The sequence below is a fragment of the Anas platyrhynchos genome, chromosome Z, assembly GCF_047663525.1.
Source record: "Anas platyrhynchos isolate ZD024472 breed Pekin duck chromosome Z, IASCAAS_PekinDuck_T2T, whole genome shotgun sequence".
NCBI lineage: Eukaryota > Metazoa > Chordata > Aves > Anseriformes > Anatidae > Anas > Anas platyrhynchos.
In genome coordinates this window covers 12189749-12213557 of record NC_092621.1, presented here as the reverse complement: position 1 = coordinate 12213557, position 23809 = coordinate 12189749, and the positions used below count along the sequence as shown (strand labels likewise).

The window sequence follows — 23809 nt, the reverse complement described above, 5'->3', positions numbered from 1 at the left end:
CCATGCCTCTCAGTTCAAGGATTTTATATTAAGATGCCATTTGATTATAAAACAAAAATTTGGAACAACCCCCTTAAGCATGAAAACTTAAGTCTTCTCCACCTTTTGTTTAAGATAATTATTAAAAGGTGTGCTTCAAATAAAACACAAGCAATATCGAGAATTTTATTTGAAGAGTTATTAAGAAAAGGACTGAATAATAAAAGACCTTAATAGAAGCAGTCACATCTTAAGAGAACAGAAAACAGGCCTAACAAACCTGTACTGCAATGTGTAATTGTTTCTCCTTTTGTGCTTTCAAGCACATTCTGAAGCTTTAATTGCATTATGCAAGTTGTTATGTAATTGAATCCATCATGTTTTTCTAGTCACCTTCAGCTTAATTATGCAAACAAATGCATCGATACATACTCACAAGGATCAATAGACCACTCATCCAAAGAGCATCCTCCCCACACAGCACTGCAGACCGCTTTCTAACTAACTAGTGGCATTTGCATTTGATAGTAGCCAGTTGTCCCAATAAGACCTCTCCAGATCCCAAATCGGTCTTTCCCAGCATGAGTCTCCTATGCTCCAGGTGAGGCAGCTGCCAAATTACTACCATGCTCTTGACAAACACTACCAGACCTCAATGCTGAGTGGCTGCTGGGTCTATGCTTCTAAGCAGAGTTTGAAAAACAGCTATGATAGACACCCCTGATTCACTGCACAGGCATGAAGCCATGGCATTGCACTGCAAACATAGGAGAAACAAGCGTACCAGTATGGAACAAATAGCTGTGTTTCATTTTGCATTTGATAACATTGCTTAGGCAACAGTATTTTGGTTTTAGAGCCTGCATGCATACACGTACACACAGAGGCCACACAAAAACAAAAAACAAAAAGACTGTAGTGGGGAAAACGCAAACAAGAGATTGCCCGTTATTAATAAGCCATAATAGGGTATACTTCTGGGTCACAATACTCTTTGGTAGCTACATCTCTCCAGATCAGTGTCATGTCTTCTACAACTGTCGGTATCTATCTTTCAAAACTGAAGCAGAAATAACTTGAGTAGATTGCTAAGTTTCCCAAAGAACCTGAAACAGAATGAGAGTTGACACACTGTGCTTCTGTAGCATACCAGTCGTATTTTCCTTCATTTTCTCTCAAGTTTTCTTTTAAACCAGTACACTAAACAATAATTAAATTAGCATAACGAACTAACAAAAACAGATCTTCACAGCACTAATTCACACATCCTAAGCAATTAGAAGTAGTTGCATCTGCATCATTACTATAAATATAAGATCATGAACTTTGCAGTTGCAGTTAATGAAAGAAAGTAAGTTTTGAAATGTCTCCATGTGACAATGAAAATCATTGCACCAGATCCTTAAAGTTACAATCCCACTTCCTAGAGTCATGAGGCTTGCGTGTATTTAATAAATTTAGTCTTGCTTAGTTCCCTAGAAAAATTCGAAGTATCATATCATATGTGAAACCTGCAAAATATTGGTGTTACACTGGAAACAATCCAGCTTAAGAATCTAGCTCTGTGGTTACGTTGACTAGAAAAATGCAAGATGCTAGACATATCTTTAATTTAAAGGCTTCAATAGAAGTCATGCTTTGATTACGTCTGATTCTCCATTTCAAAAGAAAAAATACGTGCATGCAACTTTTAAAAATTAAAATCATATTGAAGTGTGGAGAAAGCCCATCTGAAGTGATTAGGGGGCATGGACTTCTGCAATAAGAAGCTGCAGGTCATTCATTATGAGTCATTGCCAGTTTCCTCAGATGCAGAACAGAAATATAGCAGATGTAGAAAACTGAGACAGACCAAGCAAGAAGCAGATCATGACTCAATAAATAATCCAGAAGGTAATTCCTTGAAACTTATTATTTGGTATAAACAGCCTTTTTCTGTCTATCCCAAGACTAGAAACTGTTTTCCTTTCTCCCCGGCTATCCACAATTTTACAAAGGCTTTGATTTTCTCATGGGATGGTTTTTTTTTCATTTATCCACTTAATCATCTTCCAATGCCTTAAGAAAAAAAGTTTAAGGATAGCAATCCCATGTTGTAACTTTCTTACTGGAATCTTTTATCTTCCACAATTCAGAATGTTCACAGGAGAATAAGAAGAATAGAAGAGGAAAATATTACACTGATTCTCAATAAAATATACTGAGGCTATGAAAGGAATCTCGTTCACTCAAAACTTTCACTGTCCAGTTTTAATCACAACAAGGAGCAGTTGCACAAGCCATTATCATCTGCAAGATTTTAAAACCCCCCATCACTGTATTTTTAGTTTCTAATGGATTATTTAGGACTAAAGATAATTTCAGTTCTGTATTGTTAAATTAATGTTCATGGGAAAAAATAGCCCCACAGATTAATGCCTTTTGGAGTGTGCAATCTGTAGAGTGTCGTGAAATTCCTGAGTCCCAAAATATCCTGTCCTAAAATGGCACCAGACTGCCCAGCAGACTAGCTTCAAGTTACCTCAATAGGTTTCTGATTATGAAATGGAATTTTAAATGTAAAATGATAAATATAGAGCATCAGAAAGAAGCTTTTGAAAATATATTGTGCTTCAGGTGAAAATACCTTCATTTACAGTACAGTCCCTCGTGCGTAATTGCTGTGTCATGGACATTCAAGGCCGTTTTTTTCTCCTCTATCATATTTAAATCACAAGTTTAAGTTTGACTTACGCAGTTTTGCCCTCGCTATCTTGTTTGGTGGCACTGGCTCCCTTTTTACCCAACAATGAAGCCACTTTTTCAGGATCACCATTCTCCACCGCTTGAAGTAGCCGATCATCATTCTTATTCCACTCATTGGTCTAGAGTAAAAGAAGAAGGGAGAAACATTATTAGTACTAGTGCCCAGGCTTCCCTGAATGATCCTACACATACTTGGCACATTTGGAAGCTGAAACAAAAGCCCAAACCAAAGAAAAGACATGGAGAAAGCTACATAAAAGAAAGTTGCAATCCATGTTGCACAGGCTCCCTAGAACTCAATGGCTCAAGCCAGGAACTAAGTAACCACTGAAGATGACCTCTAACATAGGAACTCTATAGAAGCACTGTACAGATACAAACCCATTTGTTCTTACTTTCTTTAAAAGAGTTCTCCTTCACTTCCCTAGAAGCAGGAGAGTCGTAGTTTCTCTTTTGGAGATGCACTGGCGCCATGAAACCTTCATCACGTACATCATGTGGATAAGCAATGAGCTGTCTCATCTGATTCACACCTCACCTTATCAACCCAGGTCAATCAAAACTTTCCATATTCAAGGCTTTCCCCAGCTCACGGTTTAACAGGAGAGATTAACAGGTTAAGAGTCTTCCCCTTGCTGGCTGTAATTAGTTTTCATGAGGTTTTAACCTGCCATGTTTGCCTTAAAAACAAAGGAATCAACCCAAGATAGACAGTACATCTATATCAGTACTGAAAGCAAAAGATGACCACCCTGTATTTAAACCTTTCCAAATCCACTGCGTCTCTTTAATCATTCTCATCAAATGAATTAATGAAAGGACACTATTTCCTAATGTGATGATTCCCCCTCCCATTCCCAATTCTCAAGGCAGGGCCTATTTCCTCTACCAGATTACCAACCAGGATCTAGCAAATTACTAAGAAAACAGAGTAACTTTTTGTATCCCATGTAATTACAGCAAAAATAGCTCTGAAAATGAGTGAAAAGTTGCACCCATGCTTTCTAGCTTGGACTCACAACAAGGTACAGTTTTCAGTAAGAGCATCTAGTTCACGTGCAATTAAAAGCTGCTTTTAGATTAGCTTGAAACCCTGCTACACTCAAGAGAGCATCTTCAACATATTATGGCTTTCTCTTTGACATCAGTCAGCTCATCTCCAGCATGGCTGTCTATTCAACAGTACTGGATTTCTACACAAACAATTTTGGCAAAGACTGAATTCCTATTAATATGCTCCTTGAGAAATATTCAGCTTGAAGAGCACTTTGTTCTGACACTTTGCACAGACTTTTTTTTTTCCTGTTAGCTGAACAAAATGTTTGATACTTTTCCGTCTGGACTCGTGAGAAAATATGTATGAAGTACACATTGATACAAACCAACTCTGCAGGCTCTGCACACCCTGAATAGCAGAAGGGGAAGAAAGTGTTCCACCTTGCTGGTTGTTTAAAAAAAATAGATTAAAAAATAAAACAAACACATATTGGGATGAGAATGCAGTCCAATCAGGAAAGTAGTAGTTGAAAGAACAACACCTAAAACCAAGAGTATGAATGCCAGCTCTGCCAAAGGAGGTGGCATGCAGAAGACAAAGAGCAAATGCAGTTTGATAGCAGTGTTTTGACTGGTGGGTAAATGTACATCAAGCAGGTTGCGTTCTTTACTCTTACACCACTGGAATAAACCTCTGTAGTTTCCAGAGCATTAGTTACATCTGCAAAAAATGATGTTTCCCCTAGCAGTATTTATACTCCATAGCAATGAGTGCTCTTCCAAGCAGCAAGCTCCACCTAAAATGAAACTCATTGCATATTCTTCATTTGGGGATTTTCATGCTTTTAAAGGGAGCCTACTATTAAAAACAGATGTTAAGAAGGATATTACTGTTAAATAAAATGCTTTAAAATTAACATGCTTTGTTTGTCAGCATATTATGCCTTTTGTTTTGGACTTTATCCTGTTTCTAGGTTTGTTTGTTTTATTGTTATTTGCAGTCATATGAGATACTTAAATACAAGCTATTTGATCAGTCACCCACAAATCACCACAATGACTGCAAAGCATTAGTAGCACCTAACTCCTACACAAATTATTTATTTATTTAATCCTGGAAAAGAGGAGATAGCAGGTAACATGATGATCTACACACATGTCTAACCTAATACTCACCTCTACTTGAAAAAGAAATACAGTACCTAATTTAAGATTTTCTCATGGCCTGAAATAACCAGTTTACTACTGAAACATGAAACCGAGTAAACTACAGGAAAATGTGAAGATTAATGCTTGCAGAAAATCCATAGCAAAACAGCTTTCAGCAGGGCATTCACTTTTTTAGTGCAAAAATGACCATGTCTTCCAGAAGTAGCTGCATGGGTACTTCTTTAATATTCATCTTTTAAACTGAAAAAAAATGACATATAATCCTATATCCAGTATTCTGGTATCAGCATGCAAGCACACTAATGCCAAGCCCCAGGTTTAAGATATAAGTCTATTTCCCTCTGGACAGGCTTTGATAACCATATCCCTGTCTGTAGTTACACTGTCATTAACATTCCAGAGCCAAGAGAAAGCAACACAGCCAGGTCCCAAATTATGCCTCAGTATTTAAATAGCGTGGAAGCAGCACCTGGGAGATTTAACATTGAATGGCGAAGCCTGGAGCATTCTGAAAGCAATTCTAATGTTGCGCAATGATGCCATGTTCATGCCAAAAGCAAAACATTTTATGACATATGGTATTAGTCTCTTAAAAGAACAGAATCTTTATTTCATTTTTACTGTAGTTTCCAACCATGCTTGTTTTGATTAAAAAAAAAAAAAAACAAACACACTCACACGGCTAGAGAAAGATTTAACAGTGCCCCATTTCAACAAATGCTTCCTATTTATCTGTACCACTAAACAGAATCCCTTGTCTCTATGAATTAAACAGACCCAAACTTGGACAAGCTGTTAGGTAAAGTGGTCTCTCACGAGGAGCCTGAAAACAGTCATTTATATCAGATCCATCTCAGTGTCAAGGAAAGGCTATCAGCATACATTTCCGTGTTTTTCATGCAAATATAGTAATTCTTTTTCCTGTTCAGAGGCCAATTGCAGAGGCTGGAGGCTAGAACAGGAAGTTCTGTATTTGGTAATCATTTTAGACACCCCTTTTTTCAGGGTACTAATTCTGTATTTAATTAGTACCCTATCTTCTAAGCACTATGACTCAGAATTGTTAAAGGAATGAATAATTTTAGAGACTGCCATATACCTAATCAGCTTACATTAGTTTTTCCAATTGCATGTTTTCAGATTTCCTTAGTGATTCTATAACATCTTTAATATTATCATATTGGCTCTTTTGTTCTTCTCCTGGAATACAAAAGGATACATGTAGTTTCTCTTCACCACTGTACAGCAGAGTTATGCTCATTTAAAAATTAGTTGTATTAAAAATAGTTGTGTTCTTTGCAACATGCTTAAAGTCATCAGGCTGTATTGCCCATATAAAAGTTATGCATCTTTCTATTAAAGCAATAAGGATTCCATTTGAGGGTGTCAATAAACATGTCACTATTGTAAATGAAAAGCCCATTTTCTATTCAAGCTCTCTTATACACATTTAACAGAATTATATACATTTAACTATAATGTGAGTTACATAAATCTATTTATAGACCTCATTTTTTTCCTGCAAAATAAAATCAGGGATACATCTGTCACCATAAACAGACAACTATGCAGACATCAACTGTTGCTTAAGTATTCCTCTGATATGATTCAACTGTTTTTTCTTCTTCTACGCTCAAATCAGCAGCTTTGTACAATGAATGCATTCCAGAAGTTAAAGGTAGAGCTAATAAAGGCTTACAGCAGGCTTTCAAAAACAGCTGTTCCTGTAGGAAATTGTAGCCCTACTATCAAAAAAAAAAAAAGAGAGAGAGAAAAAGGAAAAAAAAGAAACACACACGCAAAAAAAAAAAAAAAAAGCACAGAAGAAGGAACCCATGCACTAGAATGAAAGAGAATATGTACCCAGAAATAGTGTCCCCTCCCCGGGGTTGGAAGCAAGTTGGAGGCGTTTAAGTTGGTGAGATTTTCACAGTGGTACCTCATGTAATCAACAGTGCACTGCCACTGGTGTACAGAGCAGACCGGAAAACACAGAACACTCAACAGAGGCAGTGACTGCTGCATTACACACAATTTCTGGTTCTCTTATAATATTAGCCTGGTTTTGACCCCACAAGTCACACAAATAACCACCAAAGACTTGGAAGGTAACTTCTGCCAGTACAATAAAAAATACAGGTAGTCCCAAACACAGCTACTATTGCTAACTAAATGTTTCTAAAAGCCACCTTGAGCTGCCATTTATTGTGCAGCACCACCATTTGTTAGTCCAGGACAACGTGCACATGGGAGACAGATGCTCTTTGACCAAGATCACTGGAAGGACTAATGCAGCCAGCATAACTAGAGACCTTAACTTCTTAAACCCTCTGCATCAAGCTTAGGCCACAGCAACCCCACAAACCATCCCGTCCCACTTATCCAGGCAGCCCAAATGTTTCTGTAAGGCTCTTTTGTTCAGCTGCCCCACATCCTGCCTGCTCTATCGCAGGACTTGCTCAGCACCAACTCCTTGCTTTTATCCACAGACATAGCTTTCACATTTCAGCCAGGCAGCACTGACAACACCATGCAGCAAACAGCCCCTGGGAAGTTTCAGTCCTGTCACCGCCACTCTTTCAGGTAGCATAAATGGATGTTTCCTGTTCTGTCAGAGATGCCTAGACACGTATTGTTCTGAGCAAGCCCATGTAGGGCACCAGCTCAAGGTTAGCACAGAATAGCAGCAGTGTCTCTTGAGCATAGCATCAGAGCAACAAAAATGTAAGACTCAAGCAGTTAAGCAGATACTTTTCATCAGCATTAGAGCCAAAGGGGATTTTTTTTTGTTTGTTTGAAGAGTGTTGCAAATATGCAAATTAGCCAATTGAGTAACCTGTACAGCATGACACATGGTGCTACATGCAAATAAAAAACTGAGCTCAGCATGAAGGCAAACACATGCATGTAATTAAGTTGGCAGAATCAGCACAGAAAAGACTGCACATGTGGGGTTTCTTTATCCCTTCCTCAGCAAGCTCAAGTCCCCCCAAACAATTAACATTCTGCAATAACAATGGTTTGTAAACACATGCAAAACTCAGCTGATGAAACACACATTTCAGCTTCATATAAACAGAATCAGTATTCCACATTGTACTTCTTCAGCTGCTTTTTCCCCTAGTTGAATTTTTAAGTATCAGCACACTGTTCAGCTTAGGAACATTTTTAGGAACCTTACAAAGAAGTTGGCAGGACACAGCTAGCCAAGCTCAGGAGGGAAAGCCACTCCTGCACACAGCACTGTCAGATCAAGGTTAACTGAGTGCGGCAGAAGGCAGAAGGGAACTGATTGACTTGATTTATACTATCAGTTTATGATTACTTATTAAAAAGGGCATAGTACTGAAGCCAAAAGCAGAGTGAGGGCAGTACCTTCAATGACAATCTTCAGGACAGGTATAGCTGTCCAAACCACAGCTTCATCAGCCACAGACACACACTTTTTTTTCCTGCAAACCTAGAGATTATCAGTACTTGCAGCCATTGAATCAAGGAGTTACTACATGGGGCAGGAGCTGCCCATTATAAATCCTTTGCTATTGGGATCACATGGAGTATATTTAGCTGTCAATTTGTTTTGAGTCCGAAGATAAACCTTCATGTCGAAGCCTATGTTTTCCTAGTTAAAATAGCTAATGCAAACTTTAAGCATTGTTTTGTTCCTCTGACGCAAAGTGAACATTTTCCTTTCCAGAAGAAAAGCTCAAGAATTTAAAAAATGTTTAAGAAAGATACTTTCTTAATTTCCTTCATGACCACATCAGGATATTAAACCTCAATTGTCTTGAGATTAGCAGTAAATGTCATGCAAGAAATGACAACATATAACAAGAGGTGAGTTCTACTTAGCACTTGTACACAGTGTTTCCCATTTGCAAAGACCCGAGCAAACATTAACTGGACAACAACTGCTTCTTTATCTTTGGCATGCAGCCTACAGGAGATGGTTTAAATGACCTTGCATTGTTGCAAACCTACTGGAGGCAAAGTTATGTTATCTCCGCTGAAATCAGAACTGCAGGGAAGCCAGGAGTAGCAAATTGAAATTCCTGATAACTTCAAACTCAGCAACTTGCTGTCTGAAAAGGAAAGGAATACTTAAGGACTGCCATGCAATTGTTTGTGAAGCCAAAGACGCTGAACACCACTGCATCACAAGGTCACCCACAGAAGTGCGTGTGCTAGAGTTCCCAAGAGAGTCTTAAAAACAAGAACAATCCTATTGTAGGGAATGCATTTGCTAGACAAAACATCCCTCAAAGTTAAAACACCAGATGATGGCTTTTTCTCAAAAGAATGGCTTATCTGAAAACATTTAACCCAGGAGTCTGATAAGTGAGTAAGTAGCTTATACCTTTCCCAGCCTTCCATCCCCAAGACCAAATAATTGGTCACTAGCAAACTTATATGGTGCACTGGAAGTCTCCTTCACAGAGTGGCAAGATGTTGTTCAACTTACCAGCAACAGCTTGTCCAAGTCTGTTGCAGCAGCTCCCAGGACATCTGGAGCTTACCAGATGCCAGAGGCTGCTGCCTACAAGGCCTCTTTCAATTGCTGTGGCTCCAGCTCTTTCCTGAACCTTTCAAAACCTGCCCAGGGGCCGCGCATGTCAGCAGTGCCACCGCAAGCTGACTTCTGCTGCACTGCACTCCACTGAGGTAGCACCCTGAACAACTCTGCCAAAAGATGCTATGTTCATTAACTTTACCACAAATAAGGTCCTGACCTCCAATTAAGTTGTCAAAAAAGTAAAGTGTGACAATGGCTTTGAAAGTAATTCATAGCGATATTATCTATACGTTACTAATTGCTACACCAGAAAGTCTTTTTCAGCTTCACTTGTCCATCTGTATTCCCTACTTGAGGTGACTGACAGCTAGTAACATTAATTATATTTATATAAGCAGATAAAGTATTTCTTTAAAGGTGGAAACAGCAGCAGCAATGCAAGTAACCTGTGAACCTTCTACAATAAAAAGCGTTACTCCATTGCTCTCTTGCTCCTTGTGCTATTCTGCTTCATTGGAATGACTGCCTATACAACATGCACAAGGCCTGTTTAATATTGGAGACTGTATTTGTGTCAGAGCATAAATTCAATTTGAAAAGTAGATAAAAACCACCATGGAGAATGCAGGAAGCAGATGGAGTGCATGAACCACCAATGTTAACAAAGGACTAATGGTAGCTTGTCAGTAAACCTTGATAATTATGCATTCATTGGGTAGCTTCTGTGAATAAAGAAGTGATTATTATCCAAGCAAACCATTTTTTCTTGCTGAACCCCAGAATAATACAGCTGAACCACAAGTCACTCAGCAGGGCACTTTTATCGGCCAGTAGGACTGCCTGGAAAGTCTCCAGGCAAAGGGGGACTAAAAGCTGTGAAATGAAAGGGTCTTTTACCAGCAGAGAACGGGAAAGATGACCCGACTGAAATGGCCATCTGAAACTGCAAGTTTGTGGAGGGGAACAACTAAGAAACAAAGATGTTGTTGAGAAAAAGTTAGTGTGGTCTTTGCTTAAATCATGACTTGCAATTTGCAGCTGGCTGTGAGCTGTGCTCCAAGAATGCTCAAGAGGGTAATGAAAATGGAGAAAAAAAAAAAAAAAAGCATTGAAGAGTTTGCCGTTTAGCTGAGATAATTGCATATATTATTGTTAATTTCTTGTTATTTTTGACAAATTTATATGCAGAGTAGCCATGAGGTCAGTGTAGGGAATGTGCACAATTAATAGTGCAGAAATCAGTATGTGCACAACTAGTAATGCAGAAATCAGTGGCTCTTCATAGCTTAACTGTGAGATTTCATTTCTGTAACAGTAAAACAGTGAAGAGGTTGAGCCTAGAAACTCTGCAAGGGTGGCCAAGAGAGTGACATAGTCCAGCCAAGCCAGATCAGGGAAATGGCTGGCCCACATCTAGCAAACCTAGCAGCACATGGTGGAATTTTAAGCAAGCTGGGAGGCACACAAAGTCTCAAGTGCTGCTCATTTCACTTCCTAGTAAAGGCCACAATGTATTTTTCCTTCCAATACCACTTAAATACCTTTTAACAACATAAAGGAAATCAATCTCCGCATTTGAGGAACAGCAAGATTTCCTGTTAATGTTACGTCTAGGCACATCAGGTCTTTTATTTTCTTTTAAGCAATTACTGTTTTCAAGTAACCAATTACTTTCCAGTGGAGATAAAGGACAAGTGATGTGCAAAAAGCTCACTTTGTTCTAATGTCTAGCATGTGGTAAGAAAAACTACACTGAAATCATCAGTAACATGTAGCCAGAACATTGGCAATGTGTGGAACTACTGCCCATTATTTATCACCTCACATCACCAATACAGCAACTGGAGATTTATCTTTACTTTCAGATAGGGAAGGATGTAGCAGTAACCACACCACATGCAACTGATCATTCTCTGTAGCACAGAAGAAAGTAAAGCCAAGAATTAATTGTGGATATTCTAATAAATAAAACAATGTTTATCTTTACACAGTAAAGTAACACAAGGGATCTTAAAAAAAAAAAAAGTCAAATCAATCCTCTTTGAAGTGATCATCTCCCACTGTTCTGCCTTTTCCCATAGCTTTAAAGATTTGAGCTACAGTGAACATGAACTCAGATTATTGCTGTTCTCATCTTGAAGTCATTCAGTAAAGGTTACTAAAACCAAACTACAACTAATAGATTGTTGTTTGCTGCCAAGCACATGGCAGTCCCTCAAAAAAAATCCATGGGGTGTCAGAACACACACAAAAAAAAAAAGCCTCTCCAATTGTTACTCAAAGACCACAGAGAATCCTCAGGTCTTCCTTCTGCTTTAAAAATAATAATAATAAAATCTATAAATAAAACTGACTTTCATCATTACAGGCCTGGTGAAGACTGCTTTCTCGCAGTTTTAAGACCAAAGAACTACTGAATCAACAGATTTTAGCTAAATATCAAGGTCAAATTGCAACTCACACTAAGGACATTCAGTCTTTCAAGTCTTCAGGATTTCTGTTGCACAACTGCTTCACGCTCAGTTGGGAAAAAGAAATCATGAGATTTAACGTGAAATTGGTTAGGCAATCTAATCTCACTTTTTATCTGCTAAGTATTTTTCAGTGATAAACAGGCTACAGGATACAGGGACACTGCCAACTATCTGCAAGCAAAGCTGGTTTTGTTTGTTCAGCTATTGTGTTGACTATCTTGCTTTCTGCAATACTGTGCTGGACACAATGGTCTCTGAGGACCAGAGCGTGCCTAATGAGCAGGACATAGTTCTAAACTTTCTGGAGTTGAGACAGTGATCAGAACAACCTGCCAGCTTTCAACATCCAATGCTGTATACATACCACTTCCTTAATGGATTTGTTTTTACATTCAGCACCACCTATATTTTGGTTAGTATCTGAGCTGACTACATCTACTCAAATCTTTAGTAACATCTTTCAGTTTCTGTTGATGACTGAATTTAGCAGAGGCAACCAGTGCTTGACGCATATTCCTGCTTCCAGATGAGCAAAAGGACATCTATCATGCTGGAACATGCTCAACTGCAACATTACCTCATTTGCTAGGACTGGCACTTTGTAGACCCATGACTCCGTGTTTCCTCCTGCCTACTGCTGAACCTCTCCAACCATTGTTCTTCTTGCCACTTCTACATAGAGATGATTTTTTTTTTTTTTTACGAGTTTTAGGGCTGTTGCCCTTTTTTCTCTCTGTTATTCTGTAAAGGGGAACAGAGAAACAAAGGCTAATTGTGAAGTCTGCAGACAAAGAAAAAAAAATCTTCAATACTAAACAGAATCACAGAGTTAAGAGTCACATGAACTGTCTACATGACACCAACAGCTCGCGGTGAAAGCTGTTTCCATTGTTTTCATTTTGTTTTTCTGCTAGCAAGACTGCAGTAGATTACTTGACAAAACTCTACCATCTTAATATCATCCAAACATACCAGAAATCATCATAAATTTAAAAAACAGCTCGCACTATTTTGGATACCTTTTAAACTGCCATTGTAGGAAGCAACTCTATTTCAAAATTCATAACAAAATTGATATTAAAAATCTCAACATTATTCAGCATAGAAAAACAGTCTATTTATAGCTGAATTTGCCCTTCTTGTAATGGACATATCCACTGTTACTGGGTTATAGCCTTCTATTCTGAAACCCAAGACAGGGCCAAAGAAAACACAGTACACACATAGAAACAAATCCCTATGCCAAGAAGTTATTTTGTTTGGAGTCTTTAAGAGCTCAGCTCAATCTCTAAAAGCACTTCATGGCTACAAAAGAAGGCAAAAATGTTTCACTGTCTGTCTGATCTTCAATAGGCCACTGACGGATACTTGTGTCATGGATTGACCTCTAGGTCTAATACTTGTCAGGTCTCCAAAATCAAATATTAAAGCAGCTAAGCTTTTCTTGCTGCTTTAACTTCTATGGGTGCAATGAAGGATAATCTGAGAGTCACAGAGAAGTTACACCTACAATTCTTTCCAAATTTCTCAAGTCCTACTGGGAATGTAAGCAATTGTTTTTGCATGAAAACAAGATCCAGTTCAACAACCAGAGAAGAGTATGTGAGATTTCACACCACCACATCTTCCCACGTTGTTTATCCTCCCCATCACGTGCACTGACAATCAGACAAGGCTTTTATGCGTCAGATCCTCTGTGCACAGAACATCAACTGCCCACGCATGGCAGGCCTCAAGAAAAAGGAGGGAAAGAGCAGGTGGGCACTCACCCCGTTTCCTTCCCGTGGTCCTCATCTGCAGAAGGAGCTCCCTTCTGTGCAGAGATGAATAATAACACTCATCCTCCTTACGCAGATCTTCTGTTTGCCTGGCACAGATGGCCTCACCTTTCATCTGATCAGGGCCGCAGCTAGCACCCCATCTATCAGGCACCCTGTGGAAATTGAGCTATTTGCCCCACGCTAGTGGTGGAGTTTAGCACTTGCCTCTTCAAACAGCAATTGAGCCATCTGCTGCCTGACACAACTTCCTGGATCAGTACTAATGGGCCAGTCTATATGCAAAGAATCCTTTGTTCTTATCTAAATACTCATATCCATGTGAAATTTACTTGAGCACTAAGTGCTATCTCTACCAAGCTCTTGCTCATTTGGATAATCTGCATCTCAGTGAACACACCAGGATTAATCACACAAAATGACAGAAATCACAATTTGCGCCATTTTTGTTGTTGTTAAAAAAGATTCACTCATCTCCTATTAATTAGTCCTACGCTGGATTATATTGGCATGCCACAGTCTATTTACTCTTATCAGAGGTAAGTGCTGCCAATGGTTCCACCACATAGCCTTGATTGTGCTCTGTGAGGAATACTGTTGTTGTTACATTTAGAAACCCTCCCAGGGCTGTCTAGCTTTTACTGTGATTTTCTTCAAAAGCTTCACACACAGTTCCTATATTAACAGAGATCAGCAGCTTAACTACCCAGAGGTTTTCACCTTTCCAGTACAAAGTCACAGTGAATTAAATTGCTACAATGAAAAGACACACAAAGCAAAAAATCCTTAAGGGCAGCACAGTCCCAGGGTCTGAGAAGAAAGATCACACAATCCCATGTACAGTGGGTCTGCTGTGCTACAAGTCCATTTTCCATCATCAAAAACATCCCTGTTGCAGTTAGAACTTCTTCATCAGAGCACACAGAGGTACTGACATGAGGAAGAAGAGTGTCTGGTAATAATACCAATCTTATAAAAGATTTTGCTAAGCCACCATTCCCCTTTGATGCTTACAAGTAGAGCACTCAAACACCTCGAGATGTACCCACTCTCCACTACATTTTGTTTAATCTACAAACTTTTCAGGTTGCAAATGCACACCATGGCTATGCTGGATTCTGTACAGAATATCTAATGCAACAACTGTGAATGAATAGATGCTAAATTCAGACTGCTCCCAAGAGCGAATGGCCAGTCATCAGTAAGTTATTTCTTATCCTCTTCAAAACATGCTTTTTGAAAATTTATGTGAGAAGGTGGAAGGAGAGAGAAGAGGAGATCAAGGATGTTTAACAGATTTCAAGTCTTCAAAGAAGAGATAACACCTAAAAGCTTTGTATGTCATGAGCAAAGTGCAAAGAAAGTGTATTTGTTAAGAATTTGCATTACATACCTTTCTACTTCAAGAGACATGAAAACCAAGTTGACAAACAATACAAGCGTCCTTTTTGTATCCTCTAACAGCATCTTCAAGAGATTCAGTAATAATTGCAAAGAATTGTATAAATAAGTTGAAAACGGGGTAGTTTTCATTGCCAGAAACAGCAGAAAGTTTCCAAATTTTATGGGTTAAAAAAAGCCAATAAATTTAACAGTCTTTTGAAGATGTTAGTATAATCCTTCCAAAACTGAAGAGAACAGATGACTCAACCATATGGCTAAGTTCCACTAAAATTCTGTCTCGTAATCATAAAACATGATGTAATGTAGCTTGGTCCCAGGAGAAGGAAAGGCGTTAGACATGTGTGACATGCACAAGCATTCCCTATATCCATCTGGCTAGCTAGTTTAAAAAGGTAATACACAAATAATTAGGGTTTTTTAGAAGTCTCCAAGATAAATATTCTCAAATCTTTTCTTGGAAAAGGAATAAGTATTGCTCTTCAAATCTAAATCAATGCATCAGACATTATTGTTACAAACAGTGCTCATCTAAACATGTACAGTGAAGTAGTTACTACACCTTTCCACAACAATGTGTCTTTTAGAAGGTTTACCATTATAAACTCTGAAATCAATCTGTGCTGGATTACTACCTCAGTCTTAATGAGTATGAAGAGTTTAAAGGACTATTTGCAAATCAAAAGAAACTTCCCTTTTAAAAGTATCTAGGGAAGGTGAAAGAATACACATCAGCTAAGAATACATACACACTGAGTGGCAAAGAATATTATCTTCTGCATTAGGTAAAGGTTGAATTGAAATAACTGCTAAGAAAAATCAGAGCCATCAGCTCTGACAGGTAAAATAATCATTAAATATAATAATTTCCAAATCATTAAAATAGTTAAAAAATAATAATTTCCAAATCATTAATCACCTAACTATACACAACATCGATACCATTGTAATTCAAGTGTTCTACAATCACCTGCTATTAACAGTGACCACTCGGTACATGGTTCTAACTTTGGCCCTCATTATATTTAGGACTCCACTTTAGCAGGTATGCACAGATGTCTTAGCATGTAATTTCTAACAGCTCTATAAAAACTCCACTTTTTATTGTGGGCAGTTCAAATTTATCTAGGATTTGAGTCCAGGCTACTAGAAAAAGACCAATTCCAGAAAGAAAAATAAGGAAAAAGTGACAAGCAGCAGTAGTTTCCTTTCTCAATAGTGACAAAATTGGCAACGGAAAATTACTGGGGGCTGGAATATAGCGACAATCATTCCAAAACCCATCTGAAACCACTGTGCTACAATACCCCCCAGCAGAAACAGGGCCCAAGCAGCCATTACGCTGAGCATCCTTTTTCCTATGAGCACGCACACTTAAACTGTAGAGAAAGAGCAGAAACTGATAGGCCAACTGGTTACACAAGTGACCCATTAAAGAGTTCCAAGCTTCCTGACTCTCCACCCAAGCCCTAACAAATCAAGAAATGTTAGAAATCAACAGGTAAGGCATAAAGAAAACAACAATCGATATGGACTGTATACCAACCATACATCTCTAAAATGCTATTAGAGCTGGAAGAGGTTCAAACGTGCAAATATGATCCAAAATGGTATCTGTATCAAGAACAAATTGGCCGTGATGCCTCAGTCTCTAAGGTAGATGAGTTAAGGGAGACAGGAAATCAACAAACTCATCAGTAACATGGACAAAATGGGTGGGGATCAACTGTTGTCTTTTTTGGCACAACGAGGGAACATCAAACAAAAGTGGGACCAGGTCATAAAGAAAAGAAAGTCAACAGCAGCCTTGTGGAACTCCTTTCAAAGGATGTTGCAGTTGCAAGACATTTATGGGGTTTCAAGAAGGAACTGGTCACATATTAGCTAGAAAGATTCAGTAGAGGTATTAGGCCCTTAATCTGGAACCCTTAATCTGGGACCCTTAATCTGAAACAGTACTGTTATGTTGCTAGCAGAAATCTGATTCAGCCCTGTCACTGTTTGCATCACACCTCCTAATTGTCCTCCTGCTCCCTCCAACAGCCGATACACCAGCCTCCCCAGGGCCTTGACTGGGACCAGAACAAGGCCATACTAGGAACACGGCCCTAGAGAAGAAGCTAGTCACACATGATGACACTGCTTTTCCTCTAGTGAGAAGAAAAGCATAAAGAAAGAGGAAAAAAAAAAAAAAAAAAACAGCGCTGCTACCCCTTGTCTGAGCTTCCCTTTACCAACAATCATGCTTCTGACTCAAACCTCTGTGCTGAAGCAAGCTGCGTGCTGTAGACCGCTAGCGATCTTTTAACCACTTCAAGCATCCTAAGCTGATTAAGGAAAATAAACCGGTAACCTTGAATTCAGCAGGCCAACTCTGTATCACCAACCCAACACTCATAAGAAAACTGCAGAACAAAAGTGGCTTAAAGCCACCATATTTGTCCATGACGCCTCAACCACAGAGCATTACCCATGCAGAAGCCTCGAATGCTTCTGATTGTATGGTCTTCTCATACTGCAGCCACCCATTCCTATAACCTTCTGGCAAGAGCTTTTAGTGGAACTTGAGTCAAGGGCTGGAGTACAAACCAAGGACAGGCTGCAGCCATGCTCGTAAATCAGGGATTTTAATAAAAACCTAAAGATGTATAAAATGATCTCTGTCGCATAGGCTGAGGTCACATCCACACTATGAAGGGATACAAGTTCAATGCACTATCATCTTTTATATCAAGCATATTTTATACCATGCCAGTCCAGCTATAGAAATGCTGAATTACTTGTTCAACATGTGGCCCTTTTGAAAACTAGGTATCTAGTTTTTGTATCTAAATATGGATTTGAAAAGGAAGCTCTCAAGAACTTGACATGGATGTTAGCAAATTTATTCTTTTAACAGTTGAAGTGTCAATTACAACATATCAGTTCTATTTTATCCTTTTATTACACTATAGTATTTCACAACTGCCCTTCAACTACCTCCAAGAAATCAAATTTTAAACATTTTGGCTTGGCATGCTGTTTGAATGGGAAGAGACTGACTAAGCTAAGATAAATCGTCTTGTTACTTTTCCAGAAAAGGTTACAGTGAAGATACTGCTATTAGCAAAATATGGAAGCAATATTAAATAGTGACTACAGAAATTTTAGTGAAGTGTGAACAGACAAGTCTTCCATAAACCCACCACAAAGCATTGTTTTTTGTTTTTTGTTTTTTTTTTTTTCGAGCAGATAGCAAAGAGCTCTTCGGCATCTCCAAAGAACTCTACAACGCTGAGCGACTATGTGCTGGAAAGTGTTTCCTTAGGAGTGAAGAAAGTTTTGGCACACTCACTGCAACGTCACTATAAATTAAACCTCTGTGCTGCAGCTGTCCAAGGCTTTGTACTCAGTCCCTCACACAACACGTTGCCTCAGGCTGCTTGCTACATGCCTGCCTAGCCACTGAACTGGTTTTACTATGTTCCCCTTTGCAAAACTGGGCTGTTATGCTCACTATGGGCTGGCCACCACCTCTGCCACTTTCAGCACAAATGCTCTAGATGGTACCAGACATCAAATCCTGGTGCAAGGCTTCATGACTGCTGGAAGGTTACCTGCAGCCTCCACGGTGTGTTAAAAAGAGCTGGGAGAGTTCCACGCACCAGCTTTTTACACTGTAAATTACAGAATCACAGAAGCAATCAACATCAGACATAAGTGACAGAGTGAAAGGAAAATTTCACTGTTCAGGTTCAGATTTGTTTAAAATTCAGGCAACAAACATTTTGGCAAAAGAATAAATTTCTGAGAATTATGTTATTTGAAAATAAATTGTAAGTTTTAGATGAGCATTGAGCTTCATGGGTAGCTAACCATTTCCTGAGCTTTGTTTTATTTTCAAATGCGTCATTCATTTATTTCTATGCCCATGCAAAAAGTTTTCCAAACATTTAATGTCGAACAGGAAAACTGAAGTGGAAAGTGGATGACAGCCAGTTTAACTGAGCTTTATCAACACACTCCATACATCCTGACACACTATACACACTCTGAATTACCACAAGTACTATAACCAGTCATGCCAGTGCTATTTTAAGAGAAGTCATATTTTGCAAATAGAAACGATAGAATTTCAATAAAGTACAAAATAACATACTGTGTTGTTTATGATCCATATGTTGTTTGCATGAGACTGTAACATGCAATAAAAGAGCAATAAAAGAACCCATGCACATCTGTAGACCTAGAAAAATTAGGTGCTGTAGGGCAACACTTTAATGATTCTAAGCCATCAAATGACTGTTGAAAGAAAGAAAGAAAGAAAGAAAAAGAAAGAAAGAAAAAGAAAGAAAGAAAAAGAAAGAAAGAAAGAAAAAGAAAAGAGATTTCAGGCTTCATTATATATTTCACTGTCTGCATATACATCTTCCACCAGAGCAAGTCAGTATTGCTTTTTTTTTTTTTTATTTGGCTGAAGAAAAAATTATTGGGAGACAAACACAAACAGATTTATTCTCAAGTCTACAAGCTGAGCATGCTTTAACACTTGGTTTCCTCCAGCCCTGGTTTCCTCCAGCCCTGGGAGCTTGGGACTAAACTGTGAACCCTTTCAAGAGAGGTGACAGAGCCTGCCTCACATGGATCATGGCTGAATAAAACACTAGTCCATCAGCAGAGAGCGAGTTATTTGTGTCTAAAACAAAACTGATGCATTTCTTGCTACTGCACCAACGCAGCCCCTACCAGCACTTATTTTAGACAGAGTTATTGAGTTATGCCAGTAAAAGCCTGGTTACCTTGGAGACATCTCCCAGCCAGCTCCGGCAGACCTCTCGTGATATATCTCACCAAAATGCGTCTCTTCGCTGGGTACAGACAACTTCCATGTGCTTGAGCAGAATACAATGACACAAAGGAAAATGACCAATGTATCCCAGCATAGCTAGAATATCAGCATAGGATAAAAGGATAAAGTAATTGCATCCAGATCCTAGCATATATGGAAGTATTAAAACTGTGGTGCAGTAGGAGCCTGCTACAAAAAAAGGCATTTTGTTTTGTTTTGTTTGGTAGGGATTGCACAAATAACAAGTGGATACTGAAAACTTTCATCCAGAGAAATCTTTCACCCGAAATGTAGAAAATATACCAATTACTTTAATACTTACAGTCCCTGAGACAGAAAGAGAGCTGATGTTTAGGAACACATGCTGGAATGAACACATCTTTATTTTTAAGAAGAATAGTACAGCAGACTCATCTTGACATTGTCCCTTCTAAACCAAGCCTAAAATAATTTGTATCTGGGAAATACTCTGTGGAGCCCTGCAACAGTCAGGTGAGAACTAGGAAGAGCTACAAAAGAGCAGAACAACACAGCTACAATGATATACACTATTCAAGAATACTTTTTGTTGTTTTTTAACTGAAGGAATCTCTGTTAGCAAGTTCTCTTGCTGTCAGAATTCAATCCCAGCATAAATCAGGAAAATTGCTTTAATCCTGTTTACAGAATTGTCAAAGAGAACTTCTCTTTCACCAGAGACGTGTCCCCTATTAATAGTATCTCACACAACATAACACCCTCCTGCTTCACAAGACTGCCTGAGGGTGTACAGTGGGATATGTGGCATCTCTTCTGCCTTGATGACACATGGTATTATTACTGTTAACACATATATCACTGCAGAGGTGCTTTTGCGAAAAAGTAGATGCTCCTTTTCTTTGAAGAAGCCAAGTATAGTTTTCCAGCACTCTACCACATTCAGTCCATCACCACAGGTCTTTAGTCTTTAACTACTTGCATGAGACTTGCCCATCAGACTCTGCACCCTTCAGAGTTTCAAAAGCACAGCACAATTTGTACCTTTATTACTACAAAAGCTACCTTTTACTCTGTTCGGTCCCTGGGCTACAAAAAGCTGCAACTAGAAGGCACCAGCATGAACTTCAAATCCCATTATGCAAACAGCTCAGCTTCTGCTTGGAACAGAGCCAGCCAAGTAGTGAGCAACAGATACAGCAGAAGCCCAACTTAACCAGTTCAACATCCACACAACTTGCAGACAACATGCTTTACAAGGCGTGAAGAATTTCAGTGTTTTCAATGGAAAGCACTGATTGCAGAAGGTTCCCCTTCTTCTCAGCTGACATGCCAAGGCTAAGACAGTCAGTTATCTTGGCCAATTATACGTAATTACAAATCTATTTTCAGCCCTCAAAGGTGTATTTTTCACCATCACATAAAATACTGTAAAGTTGTAAACAAACATAAGATGACTTTCAATTCATTACTTACATTCCAGAAATTCAAAAAGGCATCAAGTTTTCTTCTCAAGATAAAAACTCTTAAAATTCTTTCTGGTTTTAATTTCTTTTGGTAAGAATGTCAGGAAGAACAGAGGGTTGGGAAAGAAGCATATTTCTGTTCATATTTTCTGAGTTAAGTCCCCCTCTCCCCCCGAACTTTCACCCCCTTGCAGAAGTTCATGCCTGTCAAAAATTAAAAAGTCTGCATTGCAAGATGGGCCATTATAATTCAACACATGCTGCTTTGGTGGAGAAAAAGCATGTTTTTGGAATAGCTCTGTTACGGGTCAGGAATGTAAAGCAGAGTTCATATTTCAGACGAAAATGGGAAACAGCTTTTTCTTGCAAACCCAACTCAGCTTTCCAGTACATAAGTCTGTGCAGTAAGGTCTTTGTAGCACTCTGCAACAGACCTTTAAGTGCAATAGAGAAGAGATCACCAACTGTTTGCGTTCTACAAACTGCAGCATTGCAAATTCCTATTTTTAACACTGAATGCAAGTTTTCAGCATTTGCTTTAGAGCATACTCTCCTGCTGCAATGTTTGCACTGCCGCAGATGACTCAATGGACAATCACATGCTCTATATCATTCCAGAGAGCATCGCAGGCTCACAAAACAACTGCACTATTGAAACACAAGTAGAAACAGTACAGCTCAAATGAGATGGCATCACAACAGTGCTCTGTTCCTCAAAGACGTGCAAACTGGAGTTTGATGCACTACAAGTCCCAGCACCTCCCCACAGAAGAGTACAAAATATCTTTGCACCCAGTCCTGTAACTGTTTTATTCTATGTAAACAATCTTTCTTTGCACTTAGATCCATGTGTGTGCTTAAGAAAGATTAAGAAAGTTACTACATCTGTACAACATCCATGTCAATACCATGTAGAGGAACATCTTGGTTGCTGGTCTCCTGAAAAGATGGATGGGGAGCCAAGGGAGAGGAAACAAGTAAAAAAAGAGTTCTCTCACAGACAGAGCATCTTCCAGGCTATCCAGCAGAATTCAGGTTGTAGAAGTTGTCCAAATCTTACATGTATTTCCCTAAGACACAGGAATCAGACTTGCTAAAAGAGCATCATATTTTGTCTGTTCACTAGATTGCAGCATCTTGAACAAGTAGCAGGTTTGTGGGAGAAGTTCTTCAGGAAATCAACAAGAAAGCCATACCTATTTCCCTGCACAGAACATGCAGATTTTACATGTGAGCCATCTAGTCACTACCTGTTTTTAGCCACAGTCTCCTGAAACTTGCCTTGTCCAGCACATTTTTCACCTAAAACCTTTGCTGCTCAGACAGGTTGGAGGAAGCAGAAGCCTGGACAGAGCAGATAGCAGCCAACCACCATTCCTGAGATCATCTCACTGATATGTATGTAAGAGACCTGACCTTCAGACGTAAGAGTCAGCAGCCTCCATCCCTGAAGGGTGATATGGAAAAATTCACATCATACAATGAAGCAGGGTTAACTTAATGACAAAACATCCTATTTTAACTCTTTCATTTCTTGCCTCAATCAACAGTGTAAGAGCACCAAAAAACAGGATGTAAGATGTGCCATTTAAGTTCACAAAACAGTGACAGTAATAGAGTACAATTTTACCCTTTGGGTGGAAGGTACACCCATAAAAATAACATGCAAAATGTCAGGCAGAAAAAAATACTGCCATGTAGCAAAAGATTGAGATCTATTTATTTTACAAGAAACTGTGCAGCTAGATGCATGTCAGAGTTCAAATTATCCTAACATTTCAGGGCCCCAGTCATGGTTGAAAGCGCTATTGCACAAAGCACTAGAGAAAACAATCTACCCTCGATTATTCTCAAATTGCAAGTGTAGCCAGATCCTCACCCAAACAGATAGTCTCCAGAACAGCTATGTTAAGTAGCTTTCTTAAACAAGTTCAGTGTGACACTACTTTTAGTGTTCCATCTATTTTACAGAGTGGAATCAGATCTCCTTACAAGTTTATTTAGCATAGACAGAAACCACATCCCTATTCCTCGATATGAATTGTCAGTTTCAAAAACCGGACCCAGCTGGTAGCTTTCTGTTAGCACTGATGGTATTCATTACCAAGTGTCAGAGAAACTTACAGTCCGTAGTATGGCTAGTTTCAGCAAACTCAGCAATACAGGTCTGAAGGTCCTGTTCTTGTTCCAAAATTATTTATTTTGAAATAGTTTTTAATTTGATGCAGTTTCCTTCCTCACCACAGAAAGAGGTTTATGCAATCATTCTATACCAGTACACCTACTCCAAGATTACTTAAAGCTAGGAAGCAGTCTCCAAGATAAATAAGCTCACACAAGTTTCATGAGAAACAGAGATTATGTAGATGAGAATAATGCAGTGCTTCCACCAAAGGCTGCAGTTTAAGCTTAGCTGTTTTGTTTGATCTGTCAGATGCTAAACATTTAACTGCACTACCTCTTTTAGCAATTCACAACAGCCC

At 38.9% G+C, this 23809-nt stretch overlaps 1 protein-coding gene across 14 annotated transcripts in view; it reads right to left on the bottom strand.

Annotated features, from left to right (window-relative positions):
- Positions 1-23809, bottom strand: part of RAI14 (retinoic acid induced 14) — a 105334-nt gene that overhangs the window by 33630 nt on the left and 47895 nt on the right. For all 14 annotated transcript variants that reach the window (XM_072031764.1, XM_072031763.1, XM_027446239.3 and 11 more), the window contains one exon: positions 2713-2843. In XM_072031764.1, the coding sequence (XP_071887865.1) occupies positions 2713-2843 (131 nt within the window). The remainder of the gene's footprint in view (positions 1-2712; positions 2844-23809) is intronic.